The sequence below is a fragment of the Lontra canadensis genome, unplaced genomic scaffold (genome assembly GCF_010015895.1).
Source record: "Lontra canadensis isolate GAN:19392208 unplaced genomic scaffold, GSC_riverotter_1.0 scaffold45, whole genome shotgun sequence".
Classification (NCBI taxonomy): domain Eukaryota; kingdom Metazoa; phylum Chordata; class Mammalia; order Carnivora; family Mustelidae; genus Lontra; species Lontra canadensis.
The window spans coordinates 11,458,083-11,484,138 of NW_022631039.1; the positions used below are offsets into that span (position 1 = coordinate 11,458,083).

Here is a 26,056-nt window from a genome sequence, read left to right on the forward strand (position 1 = left end):
AAAGCAGACCCCTGTGATCATGATTTCGCTGGTTTTCCCAGTCTGGATTTCTCAAGCATTGCCAGAGCTCTACTGGGCAGGTTGACTCTGGAAGTCTTGGTGCCCTTTTAGCTTTCTGTCCCTAGGGGGCAGCATTAGTACAGAAACCAAATTCAAAGTCACCCGTTCCAATTTGTCACTTAATCCTAGTGAATCTAAAGGAAAGGAATGCTTGGCTTCTTCCTGACCTGCAGGAATAAGGTTTAGAGATTTCTTTTTTCAAAGTCAGCTTGTATCTAGAAATGGGAAAATACGCATCCAAGGCACACAGGTTTAAAAATTAGTATATGTATATATAACCTTCAAAAAATAAGAACAGTGTAATCTTTCCCAGAGAGGTTTTTTCCTTAAGTACAGCTGCCCAGAGGTGTTGCCTGGCCATGCCCAGATTTGAATTTCTGCAGTTAGAAATCAGAAGGTTGGGTGGCTCTGTTGTTGAGCATCTGCCTTCCATTCGGGTCTTGATCCCTGGGTCCTGGGATTGAGCCTCATGGCGGGCTCCCTGCTCAGTGGGAAGCCTACTTCCCTCTCCCACTCCCCCTGCATGTGTTCCCTCTCTCGCTGTCTCTCTCTGTCAAATAAATCTTTAAAAAGAGAAAGAAATCAGGAGGTTCTTCTGCCTCAGAGGGATGATTTACTTTGAGAAAAAGAAATCCCTACAAGGAGAGCATGACTTCTTATGGAGATGTGATGTCATGAGATAATTACAGATCATCATTAAAGAATTAATGCTCACATTGTGTTCTTTAAGAAAAATAGCCCCTGGCAGGCTTGGACTTTCTTGTTCTGGTAGGTGGAAGCCCTAGGAACCTATGGTCTGACCTCAGGTGCTAACTGACCTTCTCGAGCTCTGGGCAGTAGAGGGAGAGAGCCAGGCTGATGGATTTTTCAGTCCTGACTTTCTCACAGGCACAAGTTAATAGGCACTGCTGTTTGCGAAGCACCTCCCCAAAATGAGAGATCCGTTTCCACATACTGAAGTTATAGGTGAAAGGCAACAGAGAACATCAGAATTGAAGCAGATGGAGTGGCTTTCTCAGGCACCATCTGCAGGCATTTGACCATTAGTTTCTTGGTAATAACTGGTTTTTATAATTTTGTGCATTGGATTGGGGAAGGGAATTAGGGGAGACTGAAGAAAGGAACCACTATAAGAAAGACATAGCCTGTGTCCTTAAGGCACAAGCTGTAATGACAACCTGAAAAGGTTTTGGTTGGGTTTTGGGGGTTTTTTTGTTTTTTTGTTTTTTTTAATAATACTGATTTTTGGGGGGCGCACCTTGGTGGCTCAGTGGGTTAAAGCCTCTGCCTTCGGCTTTGGTCATGATCCCAGGGTTCTGGGATCGAGCCCGGCATCCAGCTCTCTGCTCAGCGGGGAGCCTGCTTCCCCCTCTCTCTCTGCCTGCCTCTCTGCCTACTTGCAATCTCTGTCTGTCAAATAAATAAAATCTTTAATAATGATGATGATTTTTTTTAAGTTTTATTAAATCCAGTTGATTCTTTTTTTTTAAGTAAGCTCTCTACCCAACATGGGACTTGAACTCCTGACCCTGAGTTTGAGAGCCATATGCTGTACCAACTGAACCAACCAAGCCCCACCCCCCCGAAAGTGTCTTACATAGAACTTGATTTTCTCGTGAGCTCATCATTGTACTTGCATGATTATAAATATAAAGACCTGATAAGGAGGAGATAATGTTTTGGGGGGGAAGGGGTTCATTTTACTAAAAGATTTCAAATGCCTTTTTTACATATAAAATGCAGAAGTCCCAGGAGCAAGGGTGGGAGGTGTGTTTGTAACTCCAGCATGCAGAGGAATGTGCTTTGTGTTCACTAGCCTTTATCTCTGCAGTTTGTTATATATTCACTCCCTCGTGTGGGTCAGACCTAGTGCATGACCCTGGAAATCCCAAGACACCTGAGACCTTGTGTGCTAGGCTCTAAGCACCTTGTGATCCAGAATTCTGCTGGTTTATTCACCAGTGCAGTCCCATGTGACACAAAATATAAAATTGATTAATTGAACCTTCCCGTTCCAAGTCTGTCTGTAGTGATCAGCAGAGCGTAGTCTTTGCCTGCAAGCAGGGCTTGGCTCCTTGGAGATGTGATGTAATCAGATAATTACAAGACAGAAGTGCTGTTACAGAGTAGGAGCCAAGTGCTCCAGGAGTCAAGGGGAAGAGTGCCAACTCTCACCCAGGTCATTTGGGTCTCGCAGAGCCCCTAGTGTTTGAAATGAGAACTGACGGGTTGGTGTTGCCAGAAGAAAAAGGACATCTCAGAAGAGCATTGCCAGATTGAGGGTGTTAGGCGTGTGTCACTGACTGGAGACCAACCATGCTGGCCCTGGACTCCAGCTGGGGATCGGCCATGAGGCCCCCAAGGGCTGCTTCTCGGAGCTCCTCTCCTGCTCTCCCGCCACCCCCTGCTTCCATGATGCCAGATCCCCTTCAGGTTCACACTGGAACGCCACCCAGGCTCGAGGCTGTCTTTCACACCACTGTCAAAGGGCGGCCTCCCCGCCCCCACTCATGCCTGGAGTGTTCATGGTCTTCCTGCAGAATGGACCTTTATCTACTTGTCCGTCAGAACGTAGACTGTGTGGAGTGAGAACTCATTTGTTCATTGATCATTCACTAGGAATAGAGTCTGGTCCAAGTGGCAGGCTCACTCTCAGAAGGTGTTTGTTGAAGGAGGCAAGGGAGGGAAAGGGAGAGTGTTACTATTCCTTTTAGCACAGAAATGTCTCCCTTACCAGTCTCAGTGGGAATAAAACTTAACCCAGAGCAGTGATGGAGTGATGGTGGTCTCCGGCACTGTCATTAGCAGGTCTCTGTAGAGCATTGTCCTGGCCACCTTTGGGGAAGTGAGTGGCAGGTGTGTACAAATGAAGGCCCAGGGGCTGAGTGACAGAAGGACCAAGTAAGTGGTACTTGGTTCTGGTGTGGAACACTCCCACTGAGCGCCTTTGCTCATCTAATGGGAATCTAAAAACACACTTCCTCTGGTGCCCCACCAGACCTGCAGCTGGCCAGGGGTAGCCGGAAAAGGAACTTCCTCATTTGTGTCCAGTCTAAGATTGCTGTGATTTGCAGGTTCCTATCATTATCATTAAGAAATGATATCCTCGGGCTTAATCCTGGCCCACCCTGCCTCTTGCTGGGCCATCCCCAGCTCTCCAGGAAGCGCGGGGAAGCAGGCGTCCTGCGCAGCTGCAGCTTCTGGTCCGCGCCCTCCGGACCCCGGCGCTTGGCTCTCCGCGGCTTTGCGTGCTTTCATCTGCTCTCACACAAGATGCTCATTGTAACCTCAGGGCTTGTCTCATAGCCTCGTGCCCTTGGGTTTTCCAGTAAACAATGACCTGTTCTTGCTAGCAAACACCATGCTGGCAAGCACTGAGAACACAGTGGAAAGAGCAAGTGGATTTGGAAGCAAGCAGACGGAGTCCATAGCTTCATGGCCTTAAGCAAGTTAATTTGCCTCTCTGAGCCTTCCTTTTCTCATTCACTTTTTTAAAAAAGAATGGAGGGGTAACTCGGTCAGTTAAGTATCTGCTCAGGTCATGATCTCAGGATTGTGAGATTGAGCCCCACATCAGGCTCCACACTCTGCTTGGGATTCTGTTTCTCCCTCTCCCTCTGCCCCTCCTCCCTCAAAAAAATACAAATAAATTTTAAATTTTAAAAAAGAATGGAAATAATGGTCCAGTATTTCCTTGTCAAGGTGATGTGAATGAGCTGTGTGTGTAAAGCACCGCATAGTGGAAGACATACAGGTTTGGAACCTTGAGCCAGGGCTGGGGGTTAGCGGGAGGGATGTGTGAGGTCAAGACACATGTTAAAGACGCTTCCTGAGGTGCCTGGGTGGTACCATTGGTTAAGCATCTGACTTTTGGTTTCAGCTCAGGTCGTGATCTCAGTCATGAGATCAAGCCCCGTGGTGGGCTCTGGGCTCAGCACAGAGTCTGCTTAGGATTCTCCCCTCCCTCTCCCTCTCTCTCTAACTGCCCCCCAACCCCACCAATAGTTCATATTCTCTCTTCTGTCTCTCAAATCTTTTTTTTTTTTTTAAGATTTTATTTATTTATTTGAGAGAGCATCAGAGGGGGGAGGGCTGGAGGGAGCAGCAGACTCCCCACTGAGCAGGGAGCCCAATGTAGAACTCAATCCCAGGACTTCGGGACCATGACCTGAGCTGAAGGCAGTCGCTTTAACCAGGCGAGCCACCCAGGCACCCCTAAATCTTTTTTAAAAAGAGAAAAAAGTTGTTCTCTTCCTTAGCACCTGACTGGCTCAGTTGGTGGAGTGTGTGACTTTAGAGATCAGGGTTGTGGGTTTGATCCCCAGGTTGGGTGTAGAGATTACTTGAAATTTTGGGGAGGTGGATTGGGATGGGCCAAATGGGTGATGGCCATTAAGAAGAGCACGTTTTATGATGAGCACTGGACATTGTATATAAGTGATGTGAATCACTCAGTTCTCCTGAAACCAGTACTACACTGTATGTTAACTTGAATTTAAATAAAAACTGGGGCATAAAATAAAATGTATTTTTTTAAAAATGATGCTCCCATACATACAGACAGCATTTCAGTGGGCAACTCCTCTCGAGAGCCAAAACTGAAATTCTGTCTGCTTGTCAAAATAAAGTCCTTTTCTGAAGCCATGTTGGGGAAGTGGTTCTCTTATTCCTAACAAGAAAAGATAGGCCTTTTGCCATTTCCCCAGTCACAGGCCGGCCTTACTCCTGCCAGGCTCAGTGTTGGCACAGCTTGGTTCAGGAAGTAGGTCGTAGCCTTATTGGTGGAGGGCTCTGAGGAGCTCTGGCCAGGAATCAAATCCAGACCCCAGGGCTTGTTTCCCTAGAAGTTATTTACTTGGCCCAAGTTCTAGTGGGGAGATGGCTGTAAGATCCTACAATCTAGTCTCTACCACCGGGACCCATTCCCTGCCTGTGCAAACAGCATGATCTTTTGAAAACGTAACTCAGATCATTGCATTTCCTACCCACGCCTTGGCTTTCCAGACTCTTCTTCCAGCCTCAGTGCCTGCAGCAGGAAGTAGCAGGAAGCAGGATTCACTGGCCATTCCCAAGCCCTGCCCCTTGAGCTCCAGCCAGACTAACTTCCTCTGCGCTCCTACAGTGACAGGTCCTCTCCTGCATCAGAGCCTTCACACACCCCCTTCCCCCCCTTATCTGGCAGACTTTGCAACACCCTTCAGGGCTCTGCTTCCATGTCACATCCTTAAAAAGGCTTTCTTGGGCTCCCAAGCTATTCCTCTAAAATGTTCCCATCACTGTTGTAGCCATGTCCTGTTTGTTTCGTATTTCTCTTCTTCATTAAAACATACACTTCAAGGGGTTGTTGCAGGGCGGGTGGAGGCACTCAACTCAGTCAGTTGAGCATCTGGCTCTTGGTTTTGGCTCAGGGTGCGATGGAGTCATGGAGTCAAGCCCTGCAACGGGCTCCATGCTCAGCACAGAGTCTATCTATCCCTCTCTCTCTGCTCCTCCCCCACCACCCACTTGCATCCTCTATCTCTCCCTCCCTCCGTCTCTCTCTTGCTGTCTCTCAAATAAATAAAATCTTTTTTTTTTTTTTTAAGATTTTATTTATCTGACAGAGACACAGCAAGAGAGGGAACAAGCAGTGGGTGTGGGAGAGGGGGAAGCAGGCTATCTGCCGAGCAGGGAGCCTGATAAGGGGCTCAATCCCAGGACCCCAGGATCATGACCCAAGGCGAAGGCAGACGCTTAACAACTGAGCCACCCAGGCGCCCCTAAATAAATTAAAATCTTTAGGGGAAAAAAAAGTAATGGGGTGCATGCCTGGCTCAGTTGATAGAGCACATGACTCTTGATCGCAGGGTCATAAGTTTGAGCCCCACATTGGGCATAGAGCTTTCTTTTTAAAAAAGAAAAAAAGGTAGAAAGTGAGTCTAACTTGCTTATAGCTATCCCCAGCATCTCCTACAGCATATGACAAGCAATAGGACAGTATCAGGAGTGATACTTATATACAATGTCCAGTGCTCAGTCAAGCGTCCAATTCTTAATTGGATGATCTCAGGGTTGTGAGATCAAGCCCCGTATCATGCTCCATGCTGAGTGCGGAGTCTGCTTGGGATCCTTTCTCTCCCTCTCCTCCTCCCTCATTCGTGTGTGGGTGTGCTTGCTCGCTCTTTCTCTCTCAAATTAATAAATAAAAAGAATAAGTAAGTTAGTCTAAAATTAAACTTACGTTCACACCTCTTCTTCCCACTGTCACTTAGATCTGCTGCTCCTGCATCACTTGATCCAAGTTCATGTTTCCAGCAGCCTAGCAGTGTCTTAAGTCGGAAGCCCAGAATCACTGCAGGCTTCTCTCACCCTCGTCTCTTCCATAGACTCCTCTAGTTGCTGCTCAGCCATCTTCCCACCTCTGGTCTAGCTTCTTCCATTCATCAAAGCTTTTGGAAAAACAAGCCCCCAGACCGATCGCTGGCCTGTCTAGGTCCCTTCCGTGACTTTCCAGTATCTAGAGCAGGAGATGCACAATATTGTGATTGCTCACTGCATCAGAATTGTGTAGAGCAGAATACCCCCAGTGTGTGTCGGTTACTTATTTATCACCAACTAATTTATTTATAGCTTCTGTCAGAACATACATTGCAGAACTTACTTAGATACAGAAAGTTTAAGAGGGTGGGATGAAATTATACTTAAAATAATTTTATTTAATGATGTGAAATTCTTTTGTGCTCATTAAAATATTAACATCGTGTTTCATTGTTGGAATGTTTGGGGGGTCTGGTTCTGCATTTTAGATACTTGGCTCTGATGGCTCTTGGAGCTGGGGAAGGCATTTCCCAGAGAGATCTGAGTCCTGTTGGGAGGAGTACTGTATGTGTTGCCTGCCTATGTGTTCTCATCCCTCATGATTCTTGTCTTATTCAGTCCCAAGAAGCTGCCAACTCCTTCAAGAACTCCTGTGTGACTTAGCTCCTCTCCCTCTTCTTGGCTGTCTTTCTCACGTGTGCACAAGCCTGAATGTGTGTACACTTTTACACTGAAGCGCACCGTGTGCACCCTTACCCTGGGAAAAACAGAAGTTCTCGGATTTCCTCAGTTAAAGGAAGGAAAGGCCCCAATTCTGCTGAATTTTAAGTTTGCCTGGTTTTACTGTTTCTCAGGGATCCCGGCATCAGTTTCATGGTCTTAAAATCAGTCTCTTGCTGGACTAAGTTGGTGTGCATTTGTCATCTTGACCTGGAGGTGGGGAAGAAACGGTGACCTTGACAATTGAGAGACAAGTGTGGTCTGAACACACATGGCCCTGTGGCTCCTGGAGTTTGCTGAGCATTTGTAAAGAGTCGGGTTCCTGGGCCTCATCTTCTGATTTAAGGGGCTTGGGGACTTAGAGCCCCACCATTCTTGGAGTGCCTGAGATGGCAGAGCTTGAGTTTCAGAGATTCTGTTTGAGTCAGCCGCAGCCTTATGCCCCATTTCTAGGTCAGCAGCTTCTCTGCCATAAAGAGTGGATCTAGAAGTTTCACTGGAGGAACCATTTAAAAATAAGTGAGCAGTTTCTACTGTGTTCCACTCCCTAGACAAGGCTGGAAGTCCAGCAGGGTAAGACGCAGGGTGCACAGAGAGCCAGGCCACTTCAGAGTAGGCCTGGAGGGGCGGTAAGCGAAGAGGACAGTCTGGTGAGTTGGACTCTTGGTCTCACTTTCTCTTGGGTTCCTTGCCAGCAGCAGGAAGCTAGCTGTGCAGAGGTGAGGTGATGACGGGGGCACTGCTCGCTGGTCTTTGAAAAGCTGTTGAATGAAGAGCTCTCAGCTCTCTGAAAGGGTCGTCTGAAACCAAGCTTAATCTGCTGCCTTGCCCAGAGAACAGTATTTAAGCAGCAGAAAGTGGGTGAAGGGAGGCTCTGGAGTGTTTTCTTTAAATTAGAAAAGCTGAGATCTCAGTGAGCAGTCCGAGCACCTTGATGCATCATGAAGACTAAAGGGCACCGTAAAACTTGACCAGGAATCTCTCTCTTGCGGTGAAGAACCCAGACCCACAGCAGTCCTTAGTGACCCCACCCCTGTGCCGATCAAGGTCTGATGGCTGGGTGCGCTTGTGCGGGGTGTTGGGAAGTTGCATGCAGAATGTACGCCGCTTCCAAAATGGTCCTCAGGACCTTCTCATTAGCCTCACTTTGAAGAACGTAATTATCTTTGTGTTAGAAATGTGCAAGAACGTTTCTTCTGCCTAATGTTGTTAAAGCATTTGTTGAGTCTAGGAGCAAAGCCTCACTGTGCTTGAGAGAATTACAATTCAGAGAAATACACACTGTGTTTATAAGAGAACGATGCGTTTTAAAGAAACAACACAGAAAGCTCCAAATGCTAAATTCACCCAGGTTGCTGTTCTCCTGCCTTACATTAATTGTGGGTTTCAATGTTTCGCTAGTTAGTCTCTTCAAAAGACATTTCCGTTTTATTCTCTGGGACCCTGGTCCCTTCAGTGAGAAACACTGTGGCTGAAAATCTACCCCTGGGTTTGCCAGAGAATTGCTGTGATTTTGGAAGTGAACGGTGGCATCCTCTTGCTCACAAGTGACTCCATTTGGCCAGGCCAGCTTTCTGTTACAACCGTGTCTCCCTTAGAAAATGGGTTCTTCCTTATGAAGAAGGTCCCATGAATTAATAACTGCATCACCAGGAATGCTAAAAAAAAAATGCCGCGCATTGTTGTCAAGCTGTCATTCCTGGTGGGGGTGGCTAGGCCAGTATTGTTCAAAAGGTTGGGATCCAGATACCAGCTCATCTATTCTCCAGCTGTTGTTTATCCTCCGGTTTCCCAGAATAGTCAGGCCCAAAGTCTCTTAAAAAACAGGTTTGGGGCTGCTTTACATTTTGGTGCGTAATAATGAAGTCCCTACTGATGTAGCCTCTGTTCACTGGCGGGGAATGTAGGTAGGGACCAGAGAACATCGTAGCCCTTGGAAGCAGTGGTGTGTGATATCGAATTTCTAATGGGCTCATCTCTACCCCTACCTGCCTCATTCCACTGACTGAAGCCTGTTTAGTCACATCCATCAAAGGGTTGTTTAGGTTCTTAGCTCCCCCAGCAGTCCGCTTCATTTGTCTATCTTTTTAAATGTAATTTATTTTTTAATTAGTGCACATATATAGTATAAGATTCAAAAGACGATAACAGCCTGCAGTAAGAAGTCTCCCCCCTGCCTTCCGGCCACTCGGGACAGTCAGCACTACCAATTTCCTAGGTAACCTTCCAGGTTCACTTTATAGGGTCTCCGTATTCTCCCCCAGCACCACCACCACCACCACCACCTCCATCTTTGTTCTGTAGAAATGGTACCGTCTATACTGTACATGCTGTTCTGTGCCTTGTTGAGTCATCTCGGCGGTATATGTTAGAGAAAGTTCAGTAATGAAGTGGCGAAAGCACCAATCGGAGTGTTTCTAGAATTGACATCAGGATATAATCTAGTACATCTTCGGGCGACCCCAACCCGGCCACTCCCAAATGCAAAACACTGACCCCCTCAGGCTCACTACCAGACATCACCAGTGGCGTCCCACAGATGGACAAGCCAGACCTTTTCCACTGTTGCCAGGCTCCATCTGTGTCTTGCGTTGCACGAACCGGAAACCGAGAAATCATCCTGACCCCTTCCTGAGTTCTCTCCAGTCAGTGAACTTTCCTTTCTGCCTTCACCCACTCTGTTGGTCTGGGACTTCTCAGGCTCTGTACTGGGTGACTTTCTCAGTTTCCTGAGTGTCTTTGGCATGTTCATTCTTTCCTCCCTCCAGGCTGTTGTCCACACACAGTGATCTCTTAAACCAGTTACCTGCTAATGGTGTTTCCACGCTGGACACTTCTTGAGGCCTTCCTGGCAACCTTAAGACAAAGGCCAGACTGATGGTCACATCCAAATGGCCTGGTCCCTGCAGACTTCACCGGGCCTGTTTTCACTCTCCGCAGTCCAGCACGGGAACCAGACTTGCCCAGCTTTGTCTGCCAGAGTATTCTCTTTCTTTTCCTCCGTCTGGAATGCTGTTCTCCTTTCGCTGTCTTTGACTCATCTTTCAGAACTCAGACTCCACTTCCTCAAGCCTTCACCGTTCCCCTCCAGAGACTAGATCAGTTAAAGCTGATCAGTTAAAGCTGATCCCAGTTAAAGCTGACAACACCCAACTTTTCCTTCATTATACTTACTAAGGTTGTAATTTCCACTTATGGAAATTTAATTGGGTTAAAGGTTCTTTAAATTCTTGTTGTGGATGTGAAATAGTTCCTGACACACAGAAATTTTGTAAAGTAGGAAAGCTTCTAGAATAAAAAGCAGTAATTTTTTTAAATTCATGGTTATAGGGGAGCCTGGATGGCAAAGTTGGTTAAGCGTCCGACTCTTGGTTTCAGCTCAGGTACTGATCTCAGGGTCATGAGATCAAGCCCTGTGTCAGGCTTGGCACGGAGTCTTCTTGAGTTTCCCTCTCCCTCTCCCTCTGCTCCTCCTGTTCACGCATTCACTCGCGTTCTCTCCCAAATAAATAAATTTGTTTTTTTATTAAGTTTATAGATGGGGTTAAGCTGTGGAGGTTGATATCAGTGTTTACAAGTAAGGAACGACTGAGGGGGGTATTTCTCGTAAGGACCCCTACTAATCCTAATCTAGACCATTCTTCAGTTCAACAGATGTAATCTGTGTCTGACCAACATAGGAACACTGGGCACAGGGATTACAGAAATTAAGGAGATCCAAATAGACCCTGCCCTCAAGCGCCTTACGGTAGTTCATTTTTAGAAACCCAAGATCGGAAGCTCCTGGGTAGCTTACTTGGGTAAGCATCTGCCTTCGGCTCGGGTCATGATCTTGGGGTCCTAGGATCGAGCCCCACATTGGACTCTGCTCAGTGGGGAGTCTGCTTCTCCCTCTCTCTCTCAAATGGATAAAATCTTTAAAAAAGAAAAACTCAGGGCACCTGGGTGACTCAGGGCACCTGGGTCGCTCAGTGGGTTGGGCCTCTGCATTCGGCACAGGTCATGATCTCAGGGTTCTGGGATTGAGTCCTGCATCGGGCTCTCTGCTCAGCGGGGAGCCTGCTTCCCCCTCTCTATCTGCCTGCCTCTCTGCCTACTTGTGATCTCTGTCTGTCAAATAAATAAATAAAAACAAAAAAACTCGGGGTCACATAAGTCTGTCTTCCGTGTTTGGTGGGTTTGTTTGTTTTTTTTTGTTTGTTTGTTTTTTATTTCAGGTGGTTCCTGGCATTTTGAAGGCCTTTTATCAATTGGGTGATGGGGAAACCCCCCCCTTTTTTTTTTTTTTGGCTCTAAGGAGAAGGAAGTTTCCCCCATGCTTTCTTCTCACGATTCTTATCTTTTCTCTTGAGAGATGTCTTTAGAAATATCCCTGCTGGAAGGGGAGAGCCATCTTCAGGAAAAACTCAAGCCACATGAGGGTGGTTTTGCATTTCCTGTTGTTGCACAGAAGCTTGTGTGGTGTCTCCTCACCAGGACCTGTCTTTGTGTCTCTCCTCTATCCCCAGGAAACCTGTAGGAAGTGTCAGGGACTCTGGAAAGAACACAATGGCCTCACCTGTGAAGAGCTGGCTGAGAAAGATGACATCAAGTACCGAACCTCCATGTGAGTAACCTCAGGGGCTTGCCGCTGGTTCTCAGCTCCCCCGTTAGCCTGCCCTTTGGCCAGGAGGGCAGTGAGTGTTGTGGGGAGGAAGCTCTCGGGCCATGCAGATCTAGAGTGACCTCAGGAAGCAACCGTAACCCCCTCCGTTTCCTTATCTCTTCAGCCTCATAGAGCCGGTCCTGGAGTCAGTGCCCGGTGCATGCGAGTTCAGTAAATGTTCATTCGTCTTCTCCTTCTGATCCGAACAAATAAGCAAATCACACACTTTAACTAGATTAGATTGCACTAATGTTCCTTATATCCATGTTTCCTATAGGATACTAGTGGCCTGAGACATTAAGCAAAATTATAGCCTCCAGAATGCAGAATAATGCCATCAGTAATAATAAGCACCATTACCGTTTAGCACTCCCTGTGTGGCTGAGCACTTTACAAATATTAACTCATTAAATACATTGGCTTAAATAAGGCCATTTCTTTTTCCTATAATGGCCCAGCCTTGCCAGGCAGATCTTTCCCATGAGGTCGCTCAGAGACCAGGTTCCTTTATCACGTTGCTTCACCATTCCCGAAGGTGGTATTCTCATCTACATGATGGTGACTGGAGTGTAACCACATTTGTACTCCAGCCCACAGAAAAGGAGAAAGAACAAAGCTGCCAGCCAGGCATCTTTTAAGTTGTAAGCAGTGTGTGTGTGTGTGTGTGTGTGTGTGTCCGTACATCCGTGCCTGTGACTTCTCCTACCCTATCAATCTAGACTGAGTCATGTGGCCACAACCTAGCTTCAAGGCAGACACCGTATGTAATCTCTAGCTGGGTGATTTTATGTCCAACTTAAATTCAGAGGGTGAGGAGTGGGTTTCATTACCAAGAGAATGACATGGGAAATGACTATTAGGAGCAGGGAATAGTCTTCCAGTGTCCAGCACAAGTAGGTACTATGACCCTCATTTTACAAAAACGGTACAACAGGCAGAGCTAAAGAACCTTGCACGTGATCCTTCGGGTAGTAAGTGGCATAGCAGGGCTTGAAATCTGAGCAAATGGTTTCCCAGCTGTCCTTTACCACAGATTTGATAGGCAGACTAATGACCCCACAAGGATGTCACTGCCCTCTGGAATCTGTGAGCCTGTTACCTTTTATGGCCAAAGGGACTTTCCAGATGTGATTAAGGTTATGGACCTTGAGGTGGGGAGATGATTCTGGATTATCCAGGTGAGCCCAGTCTCATCACATGACTCCTTAAAAGCAGAGAACCTTTCTGTGTTCGGAGGTACAGTAATGGACAGATCCAGAAAGATGTGAGGACTCCACCTCCTGCTGCTGGCCTTCAAGATGGAGGAGGAAGGCCTTGAGCCAGGGAATGTGGCTCTTTCTAGAAGCAGGGAGCAACCTTCAGTTGGGAGCCAGTAAGAAAATGGGTATCCCAGTCCCACAGCCCCAAAGAATGAATTCTGCTGACAGCCCACAGGAATAGCGAATTGATTCTCTCCCAGAGTAGGTGACAGCCCAATGACACCTGGATTTTTGTCGGAGGAGACCTGTGCTGGACTTCTGACCTACAGATGTGTAAAAGAATGAATTTGTTTTAAAAAAAAAATTGTATTACATTAAGCTAATAAAGTTGTGGTCTGCTACAGCAGCAGTAGAAAGCTGACACAGATTTTGGGGCCAGAAGTGGGGTACTGCTGTAACAAATACCTAAAAATGTGGAAGTAGATTTGGAATTGGACAATGGGTAGAGGCTGGAACAGTTTTGAAAACCAGGGTAGAAAAAAGCCTAGATTGCCTTGAACTAGTAGAAATACGGATTATAGAAACCTCCCCCTTGAGGGCTCAGAAGCAAGGGAGGAGCATGATGGGCAAAGCCAGAATTGCCCTGGAGAATACCCGAACCCCCACAGACAGAGCCTCAGATGAGGACTCAAAAGTGCGTGCAGAGCGTGTTCTCATGTCGGTGGCAGGAACCTCAGCTGGTTCGTCTCAGTCGTGCAGAAAGCAGAAGGTGTAGATGATGGGTCTGGACGTGTAGCTGAGGAAACTTGCAGGCTGAGCATGGCGAGAGGAAAGTGTGAGCAGGAGAGATTGAGGGGCAGGAACAAGATTTGGTTGTTCCTGAAACTCCCATCCTGCTCAGGTGACAGAAGACCCCAAAATTAAGACTTCTGCTGTCAGGAGAAGCATGCTCCTGGAGAGAAGACCAAGGGTTTGTTCCAAATGTCAGAGTCTTCAGTCCTGTAAAGGCTCTTAGGAGGTCAAGGGGGAACCCTTCCGATCCCTTCAGGCAGACAAGGGAGTCTTTTGGAGTCTCAGGCATCACCCCTCAGCCATCTCTGCAGAAACCCGAAGCCGAGGTGGGCTCTTCTAGGAACTGGCTGTGGGTAGAGTGCCCAGGTCAGCAGAAACACTGCAGCTTGGCCTGAAAGATACAAGAGTGTGGAAGGGAAGAAGTCCACCAGATGCCCAGAATTCTAGAGAAAGGAAGCAGGTTGACTAAAAACAACCCAGCTGCAAACACGCTACCTTTCTTGAGAAAAGGCAGGCTTGCTCAGTAGCGCCATGACCACAGGGTTCTCAGATCTGAAATATTAGGGAGTTTGCCCAGCTGGATTTCTAAATCGATTATAAGTGATGACTCCTTTTTTTCCTTCCATTGTTTCCCTTTGGAAAGGAAGTATGTCCCAGAATGGGTCATATCCAGTGTCTTCACCTGTACTGGATTTAGATGGTGAGATTTGGGATCCGGTCCTAGGTTGAGGTGACTGTAGGGGTGCAGGCTGAATATTAATCTGGAGGCCCGAGGGCAGACTGCGGCGGGCAGAATGTCCTAATCCCCAGAGCCTGTGAATGTCGTTACCTGACATGGCGAAGAGACCTTGTAGATGTGGTTAAGTATATGGAATAGGGACGCCTGGGTGGCTCAGTCGGTTAAGCATCTGTCTTCCACTCAGATCATGATCCCAGGGTCTTAGAATTGAGTCCCGCATTGGGCTCCCGCTTCTCCCTCTCCCACTCCCCCTGCTTGTGTTTTCTCTCTCGCTGTGTCTCTTCTATCAAATAAGTAAATAAAATTGTTTAAAAAAATAAAATGGGAATTTTATGTGCATTTTACCACAGTTTAAAAAATATATACACACATTCACAAAGGAAAGCCATCTAACATTTTGAATAGTATATAACATTTTGAATAGTATATTCAAAATGTAGGAAGTGTCAGGGACTCTGGAAAGAACACAATGGCCTCACCTGTGAAGGCCACAAAAAAAGAAGACAGGCCCCAGACAGAAATTACCAACATACTTAAAAGTGGTGAGAACAAATACTCGTAGAGCTATAGGATCTAGATTGGTTATGTAGGGGAAGGCAGTGAACCTTCCTGTTTGAACACAAGGTCAGGAGACACAGCTGCAGATCAGGCTTCTCTTCCTGTCCTGCCCAGGAACACATCCTGTAGGGCTGTTGGTTTCCTCCCTGGTTTAGAATCGAGTTCCTAAGTCACTCTTCTCCCAAAAGAGTCAACTGATTTCTCATCCCCTTTTGCACTTTTATGTTACTGGATAGGTGGTCACCACAATCCTTAAAAGCAGTCTTGTCTTGGTGTGAGTCATTCTGGCCCTACCTAGTACTAGTCTCAAGAGTGCGGGAATGAGGACTTGGATGATACTCGTGCAGCCTTGAACAGCTCCGTGACCTTTAGAGCAATCTTGAGTGGTGCTCACTCTGTGTGTTCCTCCGTTCATCTCGGAGTGCCTTTTCTCGCATCCCTTGTCCATCATCACTTTGGTGACTGACAGCTTGGTGGGACACAGCAAGCAAATGAATGCACCCTCTTCCCAAGCCTTCAGGAAAGAACTCCGTAATCCTGGTTCTTTTTTTTTTTTTTTTTTTTTTTTAAGTAGGCTCCATGTCCAACCCCAGTGCAGGGCTCAAACTCGTGACCATGAAATCAAGACCTAAGCCAAGAGCAAGAATTGGACACTTTACTGACTGAGCCACCCGGGCGGCCCAACCTTGGTTCTTTTCATCAACTTCTCTTCTATACTATAGCCATAGCAGCTACCCAGGGAGAATGTCAGCCAGCCCCAGGCCCCCAAAGTGTGACAGCCTCAAGCCCCACATCAGTCTTGAAGGTGCTCTGACACAGAAAGCTTATGCTATAGAAAATCGCAGTTGTGTCTTGGCCACAGGTTTTCATCTTGGACACTTTGGCATCAGAACCTTCTAAGTCTTTTTTTTTTTTTTTTTTTTTAAAGATTTTATTTATTTATTTGACAGAGAGAGATCACAAGCAGGCAGAGAGGCAGGCAGAGAGAGAGGAGGAAGCAGGCTCCCTGCTGAGCAGAGAGCCAGATGCGGGTCTCAATCCCAGGACTCTGAGATCATGACCTGAGCCGAAGGCAGCGGCTTAACCCACTGAGCCACCCAGGCGCCCAGAACCTTCTAAGTCTTAACAGGGAGCATTGAAAAGTATCTTCACAGATTCTGAGTAACAGAAATCATGAACATGTGTGCTATGTTAAGTTGACAATAACAAATTCACTTTATTTAAACTTTGTCTCCTTGATGATGTTTCCTGCTCAGCAAAACTTAGAACTCATTTGTTCTTCTGTAACTTGAACTGGGTTTAAATTCTTTTCAAGCTAGAGCCTTCCTGCCTTTTGGACCATTCAAAAATTAGACCTAAATGAATAGCAACCAATTTCCTAGTTCATTTTTCTATTTTTAAGCACATGATCTAGCTTTTAAGGAGCAAACTACGACCATCTTCTAAATATCAGTAATTAAAAAACACTTGTCTTGACCCTAGACTCCCCTGGCTTCCCTTACTTAGCAGAAACCTTGGGAGCCGTGGGAGGAAGAAGGCTGTTTTCTCACTGTAAGGACAGAGCCTGCAGGTCAGAACTCATCCCCAGACTGTTGAGTCTTTGCAGGGAAGCATTTCCCTGGCCACCACTCCAGCTTCCTGCTTGGAAAGAAGAGCAGTTTACAGAGCACTGGGTTAAGTCCCACTTTCAGGGCTTTTCCACTGTTGGGGTCATTCCTGCCTTCCCTAGTCTCCATAGGCATGCTTTCTGACACCTTCAAGGAACTCAACTTAATAGAGGAAGACAGACACACGGTTATAGGCCAGGGTAGCAAGTGTTGTCTTAGAGTTAGGAACAGGGCACTACAGAAGAAAGTAATTCAGCAGTGCCAGCTCTTGGTAAAGAACCAAGATGTGTCATTTTGGCTCTCCTCATCTGACCCTCCATAGCAGTTAAAGTGCTTCTGGAAACAAGTAGCTTTCCTACAGGCTTCCCATTGGCCAGGGCCTACAACTCCTCAAGGGCATGCCGACACCCTCGCTAAAAGGGGGCCTGGGAATGTGGGATTTTGACATGGAGGTGGGCACTTGCCAACAGGAAGAAGTTCTAAACTGGCTGTCGGATTGTCTCCCATCTGTGTCTCCCCATTCCACACTAAGTTTTTTAAAATCCAGGGTTGGAGGGGGCCGCCTGGGTGGCTTAGTCAGTTAAGAGTCCAGCTTTTGATTTCCGCTCAGGGTCATGAGATAAAGCCCCATGTCGGGCTCCGCACTGGACGTGGAGCCTGCTCAGAATTCTCTCTCTCCCTCCCACCCCTTCCTCTTTCTCTCCCCCAACATTTTAAGAAAAAAATTTGTAAAATCCAAAATGTGTATATAACTAAGGTTTAGGCTTGGTGATCTTCGTCAGACAGTTTGCGTATATAAAACACATTATCAAGGAAGACCTTGATACAGGGACTCCTATAACAAACAGAATAGTAATTTTCTAAATGGTAGGTGTCAGGCACTGTGCCAGGGTACTTGCTGTCTTATCTGTAATAATCCTCAAAAGATGATGAAGAAAGTTGGGTTTTCCTAATTTAAAAATGAGGAAACTGAGTCTCCAAGCAGTTGAGTACTTCATCCAGGGCCATAGAGATAATGAACTGAACGGAGTTCTCAACTCCAAAGCACAGGTTCTTTTCACTCTTTAGATGTCATCAAAAGGTCTAGGCAGTCACCTGTGGGAAGATGTACTTAGTGCCTAGCGTGCTTTTCTCTCCTCGTCCTCTTACCTACTGTCTCCATTCATGTGTTCTTTTCTCAGTGAAGAAAAAATGACTGCAGCCCGCATTAGAAAATGCCACAAGTGTGGGACTGGCCTCATCAAGTCCGAAGGCTGCAACCGCATGTCTTGCCGCTGTGGCGCCCAAATGTGCTACCTCTGTCGTGTATCTATCAACGGATATGACCATTTCTGCCAGCATCCTCGCTCACCGGGAGCCCCTTGCCAGGAGTGTTCGAGATGCTCTCTCTGGACCGACCCCACTGTAAGTGAATGCACGGCTGCTTGTTGCTTCGTAGGGAGAAATGTTGGTAAGGTAACATAATGAAAGGAATTCTCCATATACGTAACACATTGTGACTTTGGAAAATATAGGAACATGTCAGCAAATAGAAACGAGGATCAAGTGATTGGGTCTCCTGCGTGGCCCAGTGGTTGAGTGTCTGTTTTGGCTTTTGGCTCAGGTCATGATCTCAAGATCCTGAGACTGAGCCCTGAATGGGGCTCCGTGCTTAGCAGGGAGTCTGCTCTGTTCTCTCTTTCTCTCCTCTCCCGCTGCCCCTACCCCCCATTCAATCTCAAACTCTCTCTCTCTCTCTCTCAAATAAATAAAATCTAGGAAAAAACTATAACCAAGTGAGACTGTTCCAGAAATGCAGGGATGGTTCAGTATTAATAGCTTTATTAACATAACTCACCATATGATAACTTTAAATGGTAAAAGATAAAATCACATACCTATTCTTGATTTAAGGTTTAAAGAACAGTATTAGAAGGATTTTTTTTTTTAAGATTTTATTTATTTGATAGATCACAAGTAGGTAGGGAGGCAGGCAGAGAGAGGAGGAAGCAGGCGCTCCGCAGAACAGAGAGCCCGATGTGGGGTTCAATCCCAGGACCCCGGGATAATGACCTGAGCCAAAGGCAGAGGCTTTAACCCACTGAGCAACCCAGGTGCCTCTAGAAGGATATTTTTTTAACCCCATATTTCAGAACAGTCCTTAGCATGTTTTTAATAGTGAAATACATAGAAGCATTACTAAAAAATCAATATAAGATTATCACCACTATTTAGTTTTGGAACTGCTAGTCAATTCAGTTAGCTAAGAGAATAGAACATAATCTCCTGTGTTCATTGGGTACCCACTGTGTTTCAGACACCATTCTAAGCACTTTTATACATAATAATGGAAAAGAAATCTACCATTTTCAGCCTGAGAAAAGACAAAATAATCAACTGGAAAGCTATTAGAAGCAGTAGAAAGATGTCTAGATACAAAATAAATACACAGAATGTCATTCACTGTCATTCACGTTATATAACAATATAAATCATAAAATAGCCTAGAAATAGGGGCGCCTGGGTGGCTCAGTGGGTTAAAGCCTCTGCCTTTGGCTCAGGTCATGATCCCAGGGTCCTGGGATCGAGCCCCGCATCGGGCTCTCTGCTCAGCAGGGAGCCTGCTTCCCCCTCTCTCTCTGCCTGCCTCTCTGCCTACTTGTGATCGCTGTCTGTCAAATTAAAAAAAAAAAAAAAAAGAATTATTTATAAGATAGCCTAGAAATTACTTTAACAAGAAAAATGAAGAGCACCATTAAACTATGTTGAAGGACATCAAGAGACGTGAACATACAGAGAAATATGCTTTGTTTTGGGATTTTTTTCTAAATTTTTTTTTTTTTTTTTCAGATTTTATTTATTTATTTGACAGAGAGAGACAGAGAGAAGGGGAACACAAGCAGGGGGAGTTGAAGAGGGAGAAGCAGTCTTACTGCCCAGCAGGGAGCCCTATGCGGGGCTCGATCTCAGGACCCTGGGATCATGACCCGAGCCGAAGGCAGACACTTAATGGCTGAGCCTCCAGGGGCCCCATGCTTTGTTCTTAAGTAAGCTTTAATATAAACTGTATCAGCTCTTCTTAAAATAATTTTCAAGTTTGAAACTCTCTGTAAGGACAGCAGTGCAGTATGTGCCAGGACTTGTCCTACCAAAAAGATTGAGCTTAAGTGAAAACCCTGCTAACTCAGAGCAAAGGCCTGAGGAAGTGCCCCAGCCCACGGCCCCTGGAGGCCTGGTGACAGCCGGTGACTCCTCAGCTTCTCCGAGGACCAGGAAGTTGCTGACCTGATCCTGGAGAAGCCCGTTATCCCTCAGAGGGAAGACTTGGTATTACAGACATACCACTTCAATCTGAAATCTAGACATTTGCTGCAATTCCCATTTAAGTTCAGTAAGGCTTGCTTTTTTTTTTTTTTTTTTTGACAGATAGAGATCACAAGTAGGCAGAGAGAGAGGAGGAAGCAGGCTCCCCGCCGAGCAGAGAGCCCCATGTGGGGCATGATCCCAGGACCCTGGGATCATGACCTGAGCCAAAGGCAGAGGCTTTAACCCACCGAGCCACCCAGACGCACCAGGAGACTAATTTTTATTAAGCTACACTAATCAAAACTAAGTAGGCTAATAACTAGATCTGAGAGACAAAATGGAGACCAGAAACACATTAAATGAGAATTTAATCTGTAAAAAAAAAAAAACCAAAACAAAACAAAAAACCCTTTTTCTCTTTTTTTTTTTTTTTTTTTTTTTTAGGTTTTTATTAACATAATCGCTACACTTAACGTGGGGCTGAAACTCTTGACCTCAAGATCAAGAGTTCTGTGCTCAGGCACCTGGGTGGCTCAGTCAGTTGAGCTGCTGCCTTCGGCTTGGGTCATGATCCCAGGGTCTTGGGATTGAGCCCCCCATCAGGCTCCCTGTTCAGCATAGAACACCAACAGCGTGTAGCTGGGGTCGTAGACCCAAGTTACCACAGGGACGAATAGTAACATAAATGATTTGTGAATATAAAGTGGGCCATGTCTGGAGTAGTGGGATATGGTGAGGCAAACCAGAGAGGGTATAGGTCATATCCAAGGCTGCTCCTCCTTTCCCACAGATTGTCACCAGGTGAAATTCTACTCATGGTTACCATGGCTTCAGATTCTCCAGAGGAGGTGGAACTCTGGACTTTAATATGTTATCTTCTGATTTTTTTTTTAAGATTTTATTTATTTATTTATTTGACAGATCAGAAGTAGGCAGAGAGGCAGGCAGAGAGAGTGGGGGAAGCAGACTCCCTGCTGAGCAGGGCACCGGATGCGGGGCTTGATCCCAGGACCCTGGTATCATGACCTGAGCCGAAGGCAGAGGCTTTAACCCACTGAGCCACCCAGGCGCCCCATCTTCTGATTTTTAAAGATTGGCCGTTAATCCAAGTGTCTTAAAAACTTACGTTTCATACCAGCACTTCATAAGCCAAAACATAGGTTGTTAGTCATCAGACTTTACCCCTGGTTTTGAACATGTCCGGCAGGCCTACCAAGAGGCGATGTCAGGGCAGCAGGCCCGCCCAGTGTGAGAACCACAGCAAACCATTCTCCTGGCCTAACCCCAATCCTGGGAGTTCCCAGTTTTGAAAAATAGTGGGTCCTCAATGGAAACCAGCTGTGTGCGTGTCAGAAGCCACCTCCTCACTGGGCAGAAGATTGGGCAGAGGGACCCGGGAATGGCTCTGACTGGGCAGCTCTGCCACCCACTGAGAGTCTCAGCAAGCCTTCCTCCCGCCCCCCAGCGTACCCCTAGTCACTGAAGGGAAGGGCAGACTGTAAGCAGGCAGGTCACCCTTCTGTTGCTGGTTTGGTTCAGTGGAAGGAGGTCCATCCGCCAGTGGCAAGTGCTCGGCAAGGGAACGCGTGCTGCCGTCTCGGACAAACCTTCCCGGGCCCTGGCAGCTCTGCGGACTCACTTCCTCCGCGCTGTGCAGCCAGCATACCCGGGCTTCAGCATCTCTTACGTGAGGAAATAGGACTGTTTTCCTTCACTGCATCTCCTGTGAAGTTCTCTGAGTCGTCCCCCCCCACACACACACACCATGCTGCCTTCCAGAAACAAAGAGCTGAGCGGAGTTACACAGCAGAAGGTGTTCAGCTGCTGGCCTCTCCTCGGCCGGCGCTGTTTTCCTTTCTGCTCCCGCTCATTCCTGTTCCTTTTCCTGCCGCCTCCTTTTTCCTACTATGCGTGGAATGAGTTAAAGGTTTTTTGTGTGCTTTATACCTTGTTTGGGTGCCGTACCATGTGACTGCGCCCTTGTTTTCTTATTGAATCATTGTCTTCCACCCTGAGAAAGGTTCTGTATTTGCTCAAAATAACGTTCAAAAGGAAGGTCAGGCAAATACAAATCCCTCTGATTTCCTCGGGCCGCCATAGCCAGAGATTTGGTTCCATTTGTCCATTCCCATCAAATCTGGGATCAGCCCTGTTTCCTTGATTCTCACCAGGAGACTGATTGGATTCCAAGCCAGCATCTGTTGGGGCTTCTGAGAACACAAAGCTATTCAGAAGTTCAGGGAAACAAAGCATGCCCTGTCATCTAGGCCTATTCTCTGGCTTAATTAACCAGCAAGGCCAGGAAGAATCTCTTCGTCCCTTCGTGGTTTGGAGAGAAGTCGCATTTTATCCCTTAATGACTAGAGATTGCTTGGGAACCCAAACGAACTCTGTATGAGAACTAAAATGATGAATGTAACTTGCCTTCTGTGTTATCAAAATGAAGCCAAAAACATTCAGCCACAAGTCTTAAAAAGCAAGATGTCTTTTTAAAAGGAAGGGGAAGAAAAAGCAAACCACACTTTTCCGATTGGGGGGCAGAATGCAAAGCCACATGTTGACACAGAAGTGAGCAGACGTTATTTTGCCACGGAGGGAGGCATCCTAGTGCTTGACTGGGTCCGAACCCCCTGCAGCTGAGGGAGCGGCAGGGCTGGCACGGCATAGCTCGGCGGTAGACAGACGCCCTGGTGCTCTCCGGAGTACCCTGGCCGTCTGGATTCAAGACGTGGCGCAGAATTCTGAACAGCATTTTTTCTTCTTTAAACAGAAAACCAAGTCACTGTTTATCTTGGGTGTTGGTTACCAGAAATTGCACAGAATTATTTTCCACAACTTCTTTGATTTTTGGATTTAAAAGATTGTTCAATTCAAATAAAACCCTGGGGCTTTTACAACCAATGTCCAGTTTGATACCATTACCGCCTAGCCACTTGGTCAGGAGACTTACTTATTTTTCCCAAGCCTACATTGACTCGAACGTGACATTGACCTGGGCTAATATATTTAATTCTGCAGTAATTCTCTAAGGCAGATGTGTCATTTCACTTCTGCAAAGGCTGTGCTCCGTAAACGTAGCACGGGGCTCTAGCCACAGCTGCTTCTCTTGGCGTCTTAAGGCACCCACCTGCCTTCTCCCGCCTGTGGCTCCAACGCCACCCAGACTAGCCCAGGGCCCAGTGTCTCCCTGCCAGGGCTGGTTTCTAGAGGACACCACACAACTCTGAGACCCATGTCAGGAAAAGGAGGGCGTGTTGGAGGAATGGAAGGGAGAAGAGCTTTTCAGAGTGGGTCCAGGAGAGGCAAAAGGCCCATGGGAAAGGTAGACCAAAGATGAAGTCATTAACTGGATTTTTGTTTCAACATTGCTTCTTTTTTTTTTTTTTCTTTTTCTTTTTTCTTTTCTTTTCTTTTTTTTTTTTTTTTAAGTCAGCTCTGTGCTGGAGCATCTGGGTGGCTCAATCAGTGAAGCTTCTGCCTTTGGCTTAGGTCATGATCCCAGGGTCCTGGGATTAAGTCCTACTGAGCAGGGAGCCTACTTTTCTCTCTTCTCTTCTCTTCTCTCTCTCTCTCTCTCTCTCTCAAATATATAAAATCTTTAAAAATAATAATAGTAATAAGTTCTGTGCCCCATGTGAGGCTTGAACTCCTGACCCTGAGATCAGGAGTCGCATGTTGTACCAACTGAGCCAGTCAGGCACCTCTCTTTCTGTACCATTTTAAATGTACCTTCTACAAAAGAAACAAAGATGGTAATCTGAGTCCCCTGCCTCAGCATCTTATTTCGGGTCACTTATGACCGCTTCCCAGTCCACAGATGAGGAAAATGAGATTTGGGTCACTTGGTAAAAGTGGGATGCAAGCCCAGGTCTTGGACCAGATGTCGGCTCCCTTTACTCCAGAAGTCTCCACGCTCTGGAGTGACAGGTCACAAATTTGGCAGCTCACCAAGTAGGTGCCCATGGGGGGTCCGGAGCCCAGGGAACCAGCTGGGCCTCCATAGCGGGGTGGGACCATCGCTGGACCCTTTCCCCATTGAGCAAGCTGCCAATGGTAGAAGGGGGGCCTGGCATCTCCAAAACTTGACAGTGTGCTTGATCGGGTTTAGGTGTCACTGAGGACTTTATCAAGGAGGGTGGCAGCATGTAGATATGTGTCATCTTCGGCAAATGCCAGAAGGCCCCAGGCTGAGTACTTGACCCTGACGGGAGTCCAAACATGGCCACATTCCATGCTGCCTCCAGGTCCCCATGGGGGAGCTCTAGATGGAAAAGCATTTGGGTGCTGGGTCTCTGTGACCTGAGAGCCTGCTGTCCTTGCTGTCCTTGCGCCTCCCCAGCACCTCGTCCAGCCCCCCCGCCCCCGCGCCCCAGGCCATTCCAGACCCCAGCTGCACAGCATGTGCCACTTCAGGCTGCGCCTCACCCTCCTCCCCCCAATTTCCTGTTGCAGGGGGACAGCTGGAGCTGGGGGTTAGGGTCTGGTGTTGCTCGGCGATCTGCAGCCGATCTGGGAATAATTTGAAACTAAATCCTCAATCCTTTGGAAGCCTTTTATGAAATCATTGCAAGTTTATTAACAACAGCTGTGGCCACACATGACCTGGATCCCAGCCCCAACCCCACCCCCAAAATCGCAGGAGGGGAAGCAGCAGTTGACTTGGAATTGCCAGTCACCTTTTTAAGGGGAGGAAAGTTAAACGAAGAAGAAAAGTCACCCATCCTTCCTCCGTAGTCGCAGGAGGCTGAACAGCAGGCTAGCCGGCCGCCAGCCATGATGATCAGAAATGAAGAAAACGGCTCAAAGGGACTTTTCAAAGCTTTGGCAAGAGCAGCCTGGGGCCGAGTGTTCACACATCTATTTCAGGCCCTTCAGCCTGTGGTGGCGATCACTGTCAATGTCTGATTGGCAGAAACCTCCTCTTTCTCAAACCATTTGCAGCTTCTCCGTTTCCTCCTGTCCAGACCCTGCTGCTCAGGCGGAGCTGCAAAGCTTCCTTATTGCGGGCTGGGTTACAGAGTCCAGGTTTGGGCTGCTTTTTCTTAATTAAAATCTCTGGCGAACTCTACCTCACTTCCTGCCAGCAACTGCCGTGCTGAGTCTGTGTTTTGGAGAAGCCCAGCCCCTGCCATCAGCCTCGTGCCCTCGCCGTGCTCCCTGCTGCCTCCATGTGAAGCAGGCGTGTCCAAGTCCTTCGAGTCAGGCCAACACTTTGTGTCCTGCTGAGCTCAAAGGAATTCAGGGAGAGGAAATAAAACCTTCTTCCTGTTAAGATGCAACCCACTCATTTCTTCCTTTAAAGTATTCTTCCAGATCCCCGGGGCAGTGAGACTCCACGCCCCATTCTGCTGTATTCCTTTATCCTCGGCACTGCATTTGGGATGCACTGGCCCACCGTGGGTGCTGTGCTCATTCCCTTCACAGTCCTTGTTGCATCTGGTTGTGGTCTGTGGGCTCCCTGCCCAGAGTGGCCATGGGTAGTGATAAAAAGTGCTTAGGTGGTTCTCTTGCACTCTAGCCTGGTGTTTCGTTATACTCAGTCTTTTTTTTTTTTTTTTTTAAGATTTTATTTATTTATTTGACAGCCCAAGCAGGAAGAAGGGGTAAAGGGAGAGGGAGAAGCAGGCTTCCTGCTGGGCAGGGAGCCCGACGTGGGGCTCGATCCCAGGACCCTGGCATCATGACCTGAGCCACCCTGGTGCCCCCATTATACTCAGTCTTTTGAGACCCACCCTCCTGGGACATTTTGACCGCCGACTGGTGTCTGCTCCCTCCTCTTTCAGCCTAGCCTTGCTTATATGCACATTCCATGGATCCGTGTGGAAATTTTCACCAAGATTAGAAGGGACCAGGAAGCATACAGAAAATGGAAGTCATCCAGGCCTACTGGATCCATCTTAAATCACATGCCAAAAGCCAGGTGGAGGAGTACAGGAGGACGTGTCACCCTCGTGTCCATTCATTAAGGCCTGTTGGGGTGCCCAGTGTGGTGACTGCTGACAGAACCGTCTCTTCTTCCTGTGGTTCCCAGCCAGCCCAGGTGGGCAGAGGCTGACGGGGAGCTTGGGTCCCAAGAGGGTCCAGTTTGGCCTCCAACCCTGTAGAGGGCTGAGCAGGTAGAGGGGCGCTAACTGCCCAGGCACCCTGGGGGATG

General features: G+C 47.2%; 1 protein-coding gene across 4 annotated transcripts in view; it reads left to right on the plus strand.

Moving 5' to 3' along the window:
* The window catches only part of RNF216 (ring finger protein 216), a 141,012-nt gene that overhangs the window by 107,524 nt on the left and 7,432 nt on the right, over positions 1-26,056 (plus strand). For all 4 annotated transcript variants that reach the window (XM_032872746.1, XM_032872749.1, XM_032872748.1 and 1 more), the window contains exons 14-15: positions 11,586-11,683; positions 17,799-18,021. In XM_032872746.1, coding sequence (XP_032728637.1) covers positions 11,586-11,683; positions 17,799-18,021 — 321 coding nt within the window. The remainder of the gene's footprint in view (positions 1-11,585; positions 11,684-17,798; positions 18,022-26,056) is intronic.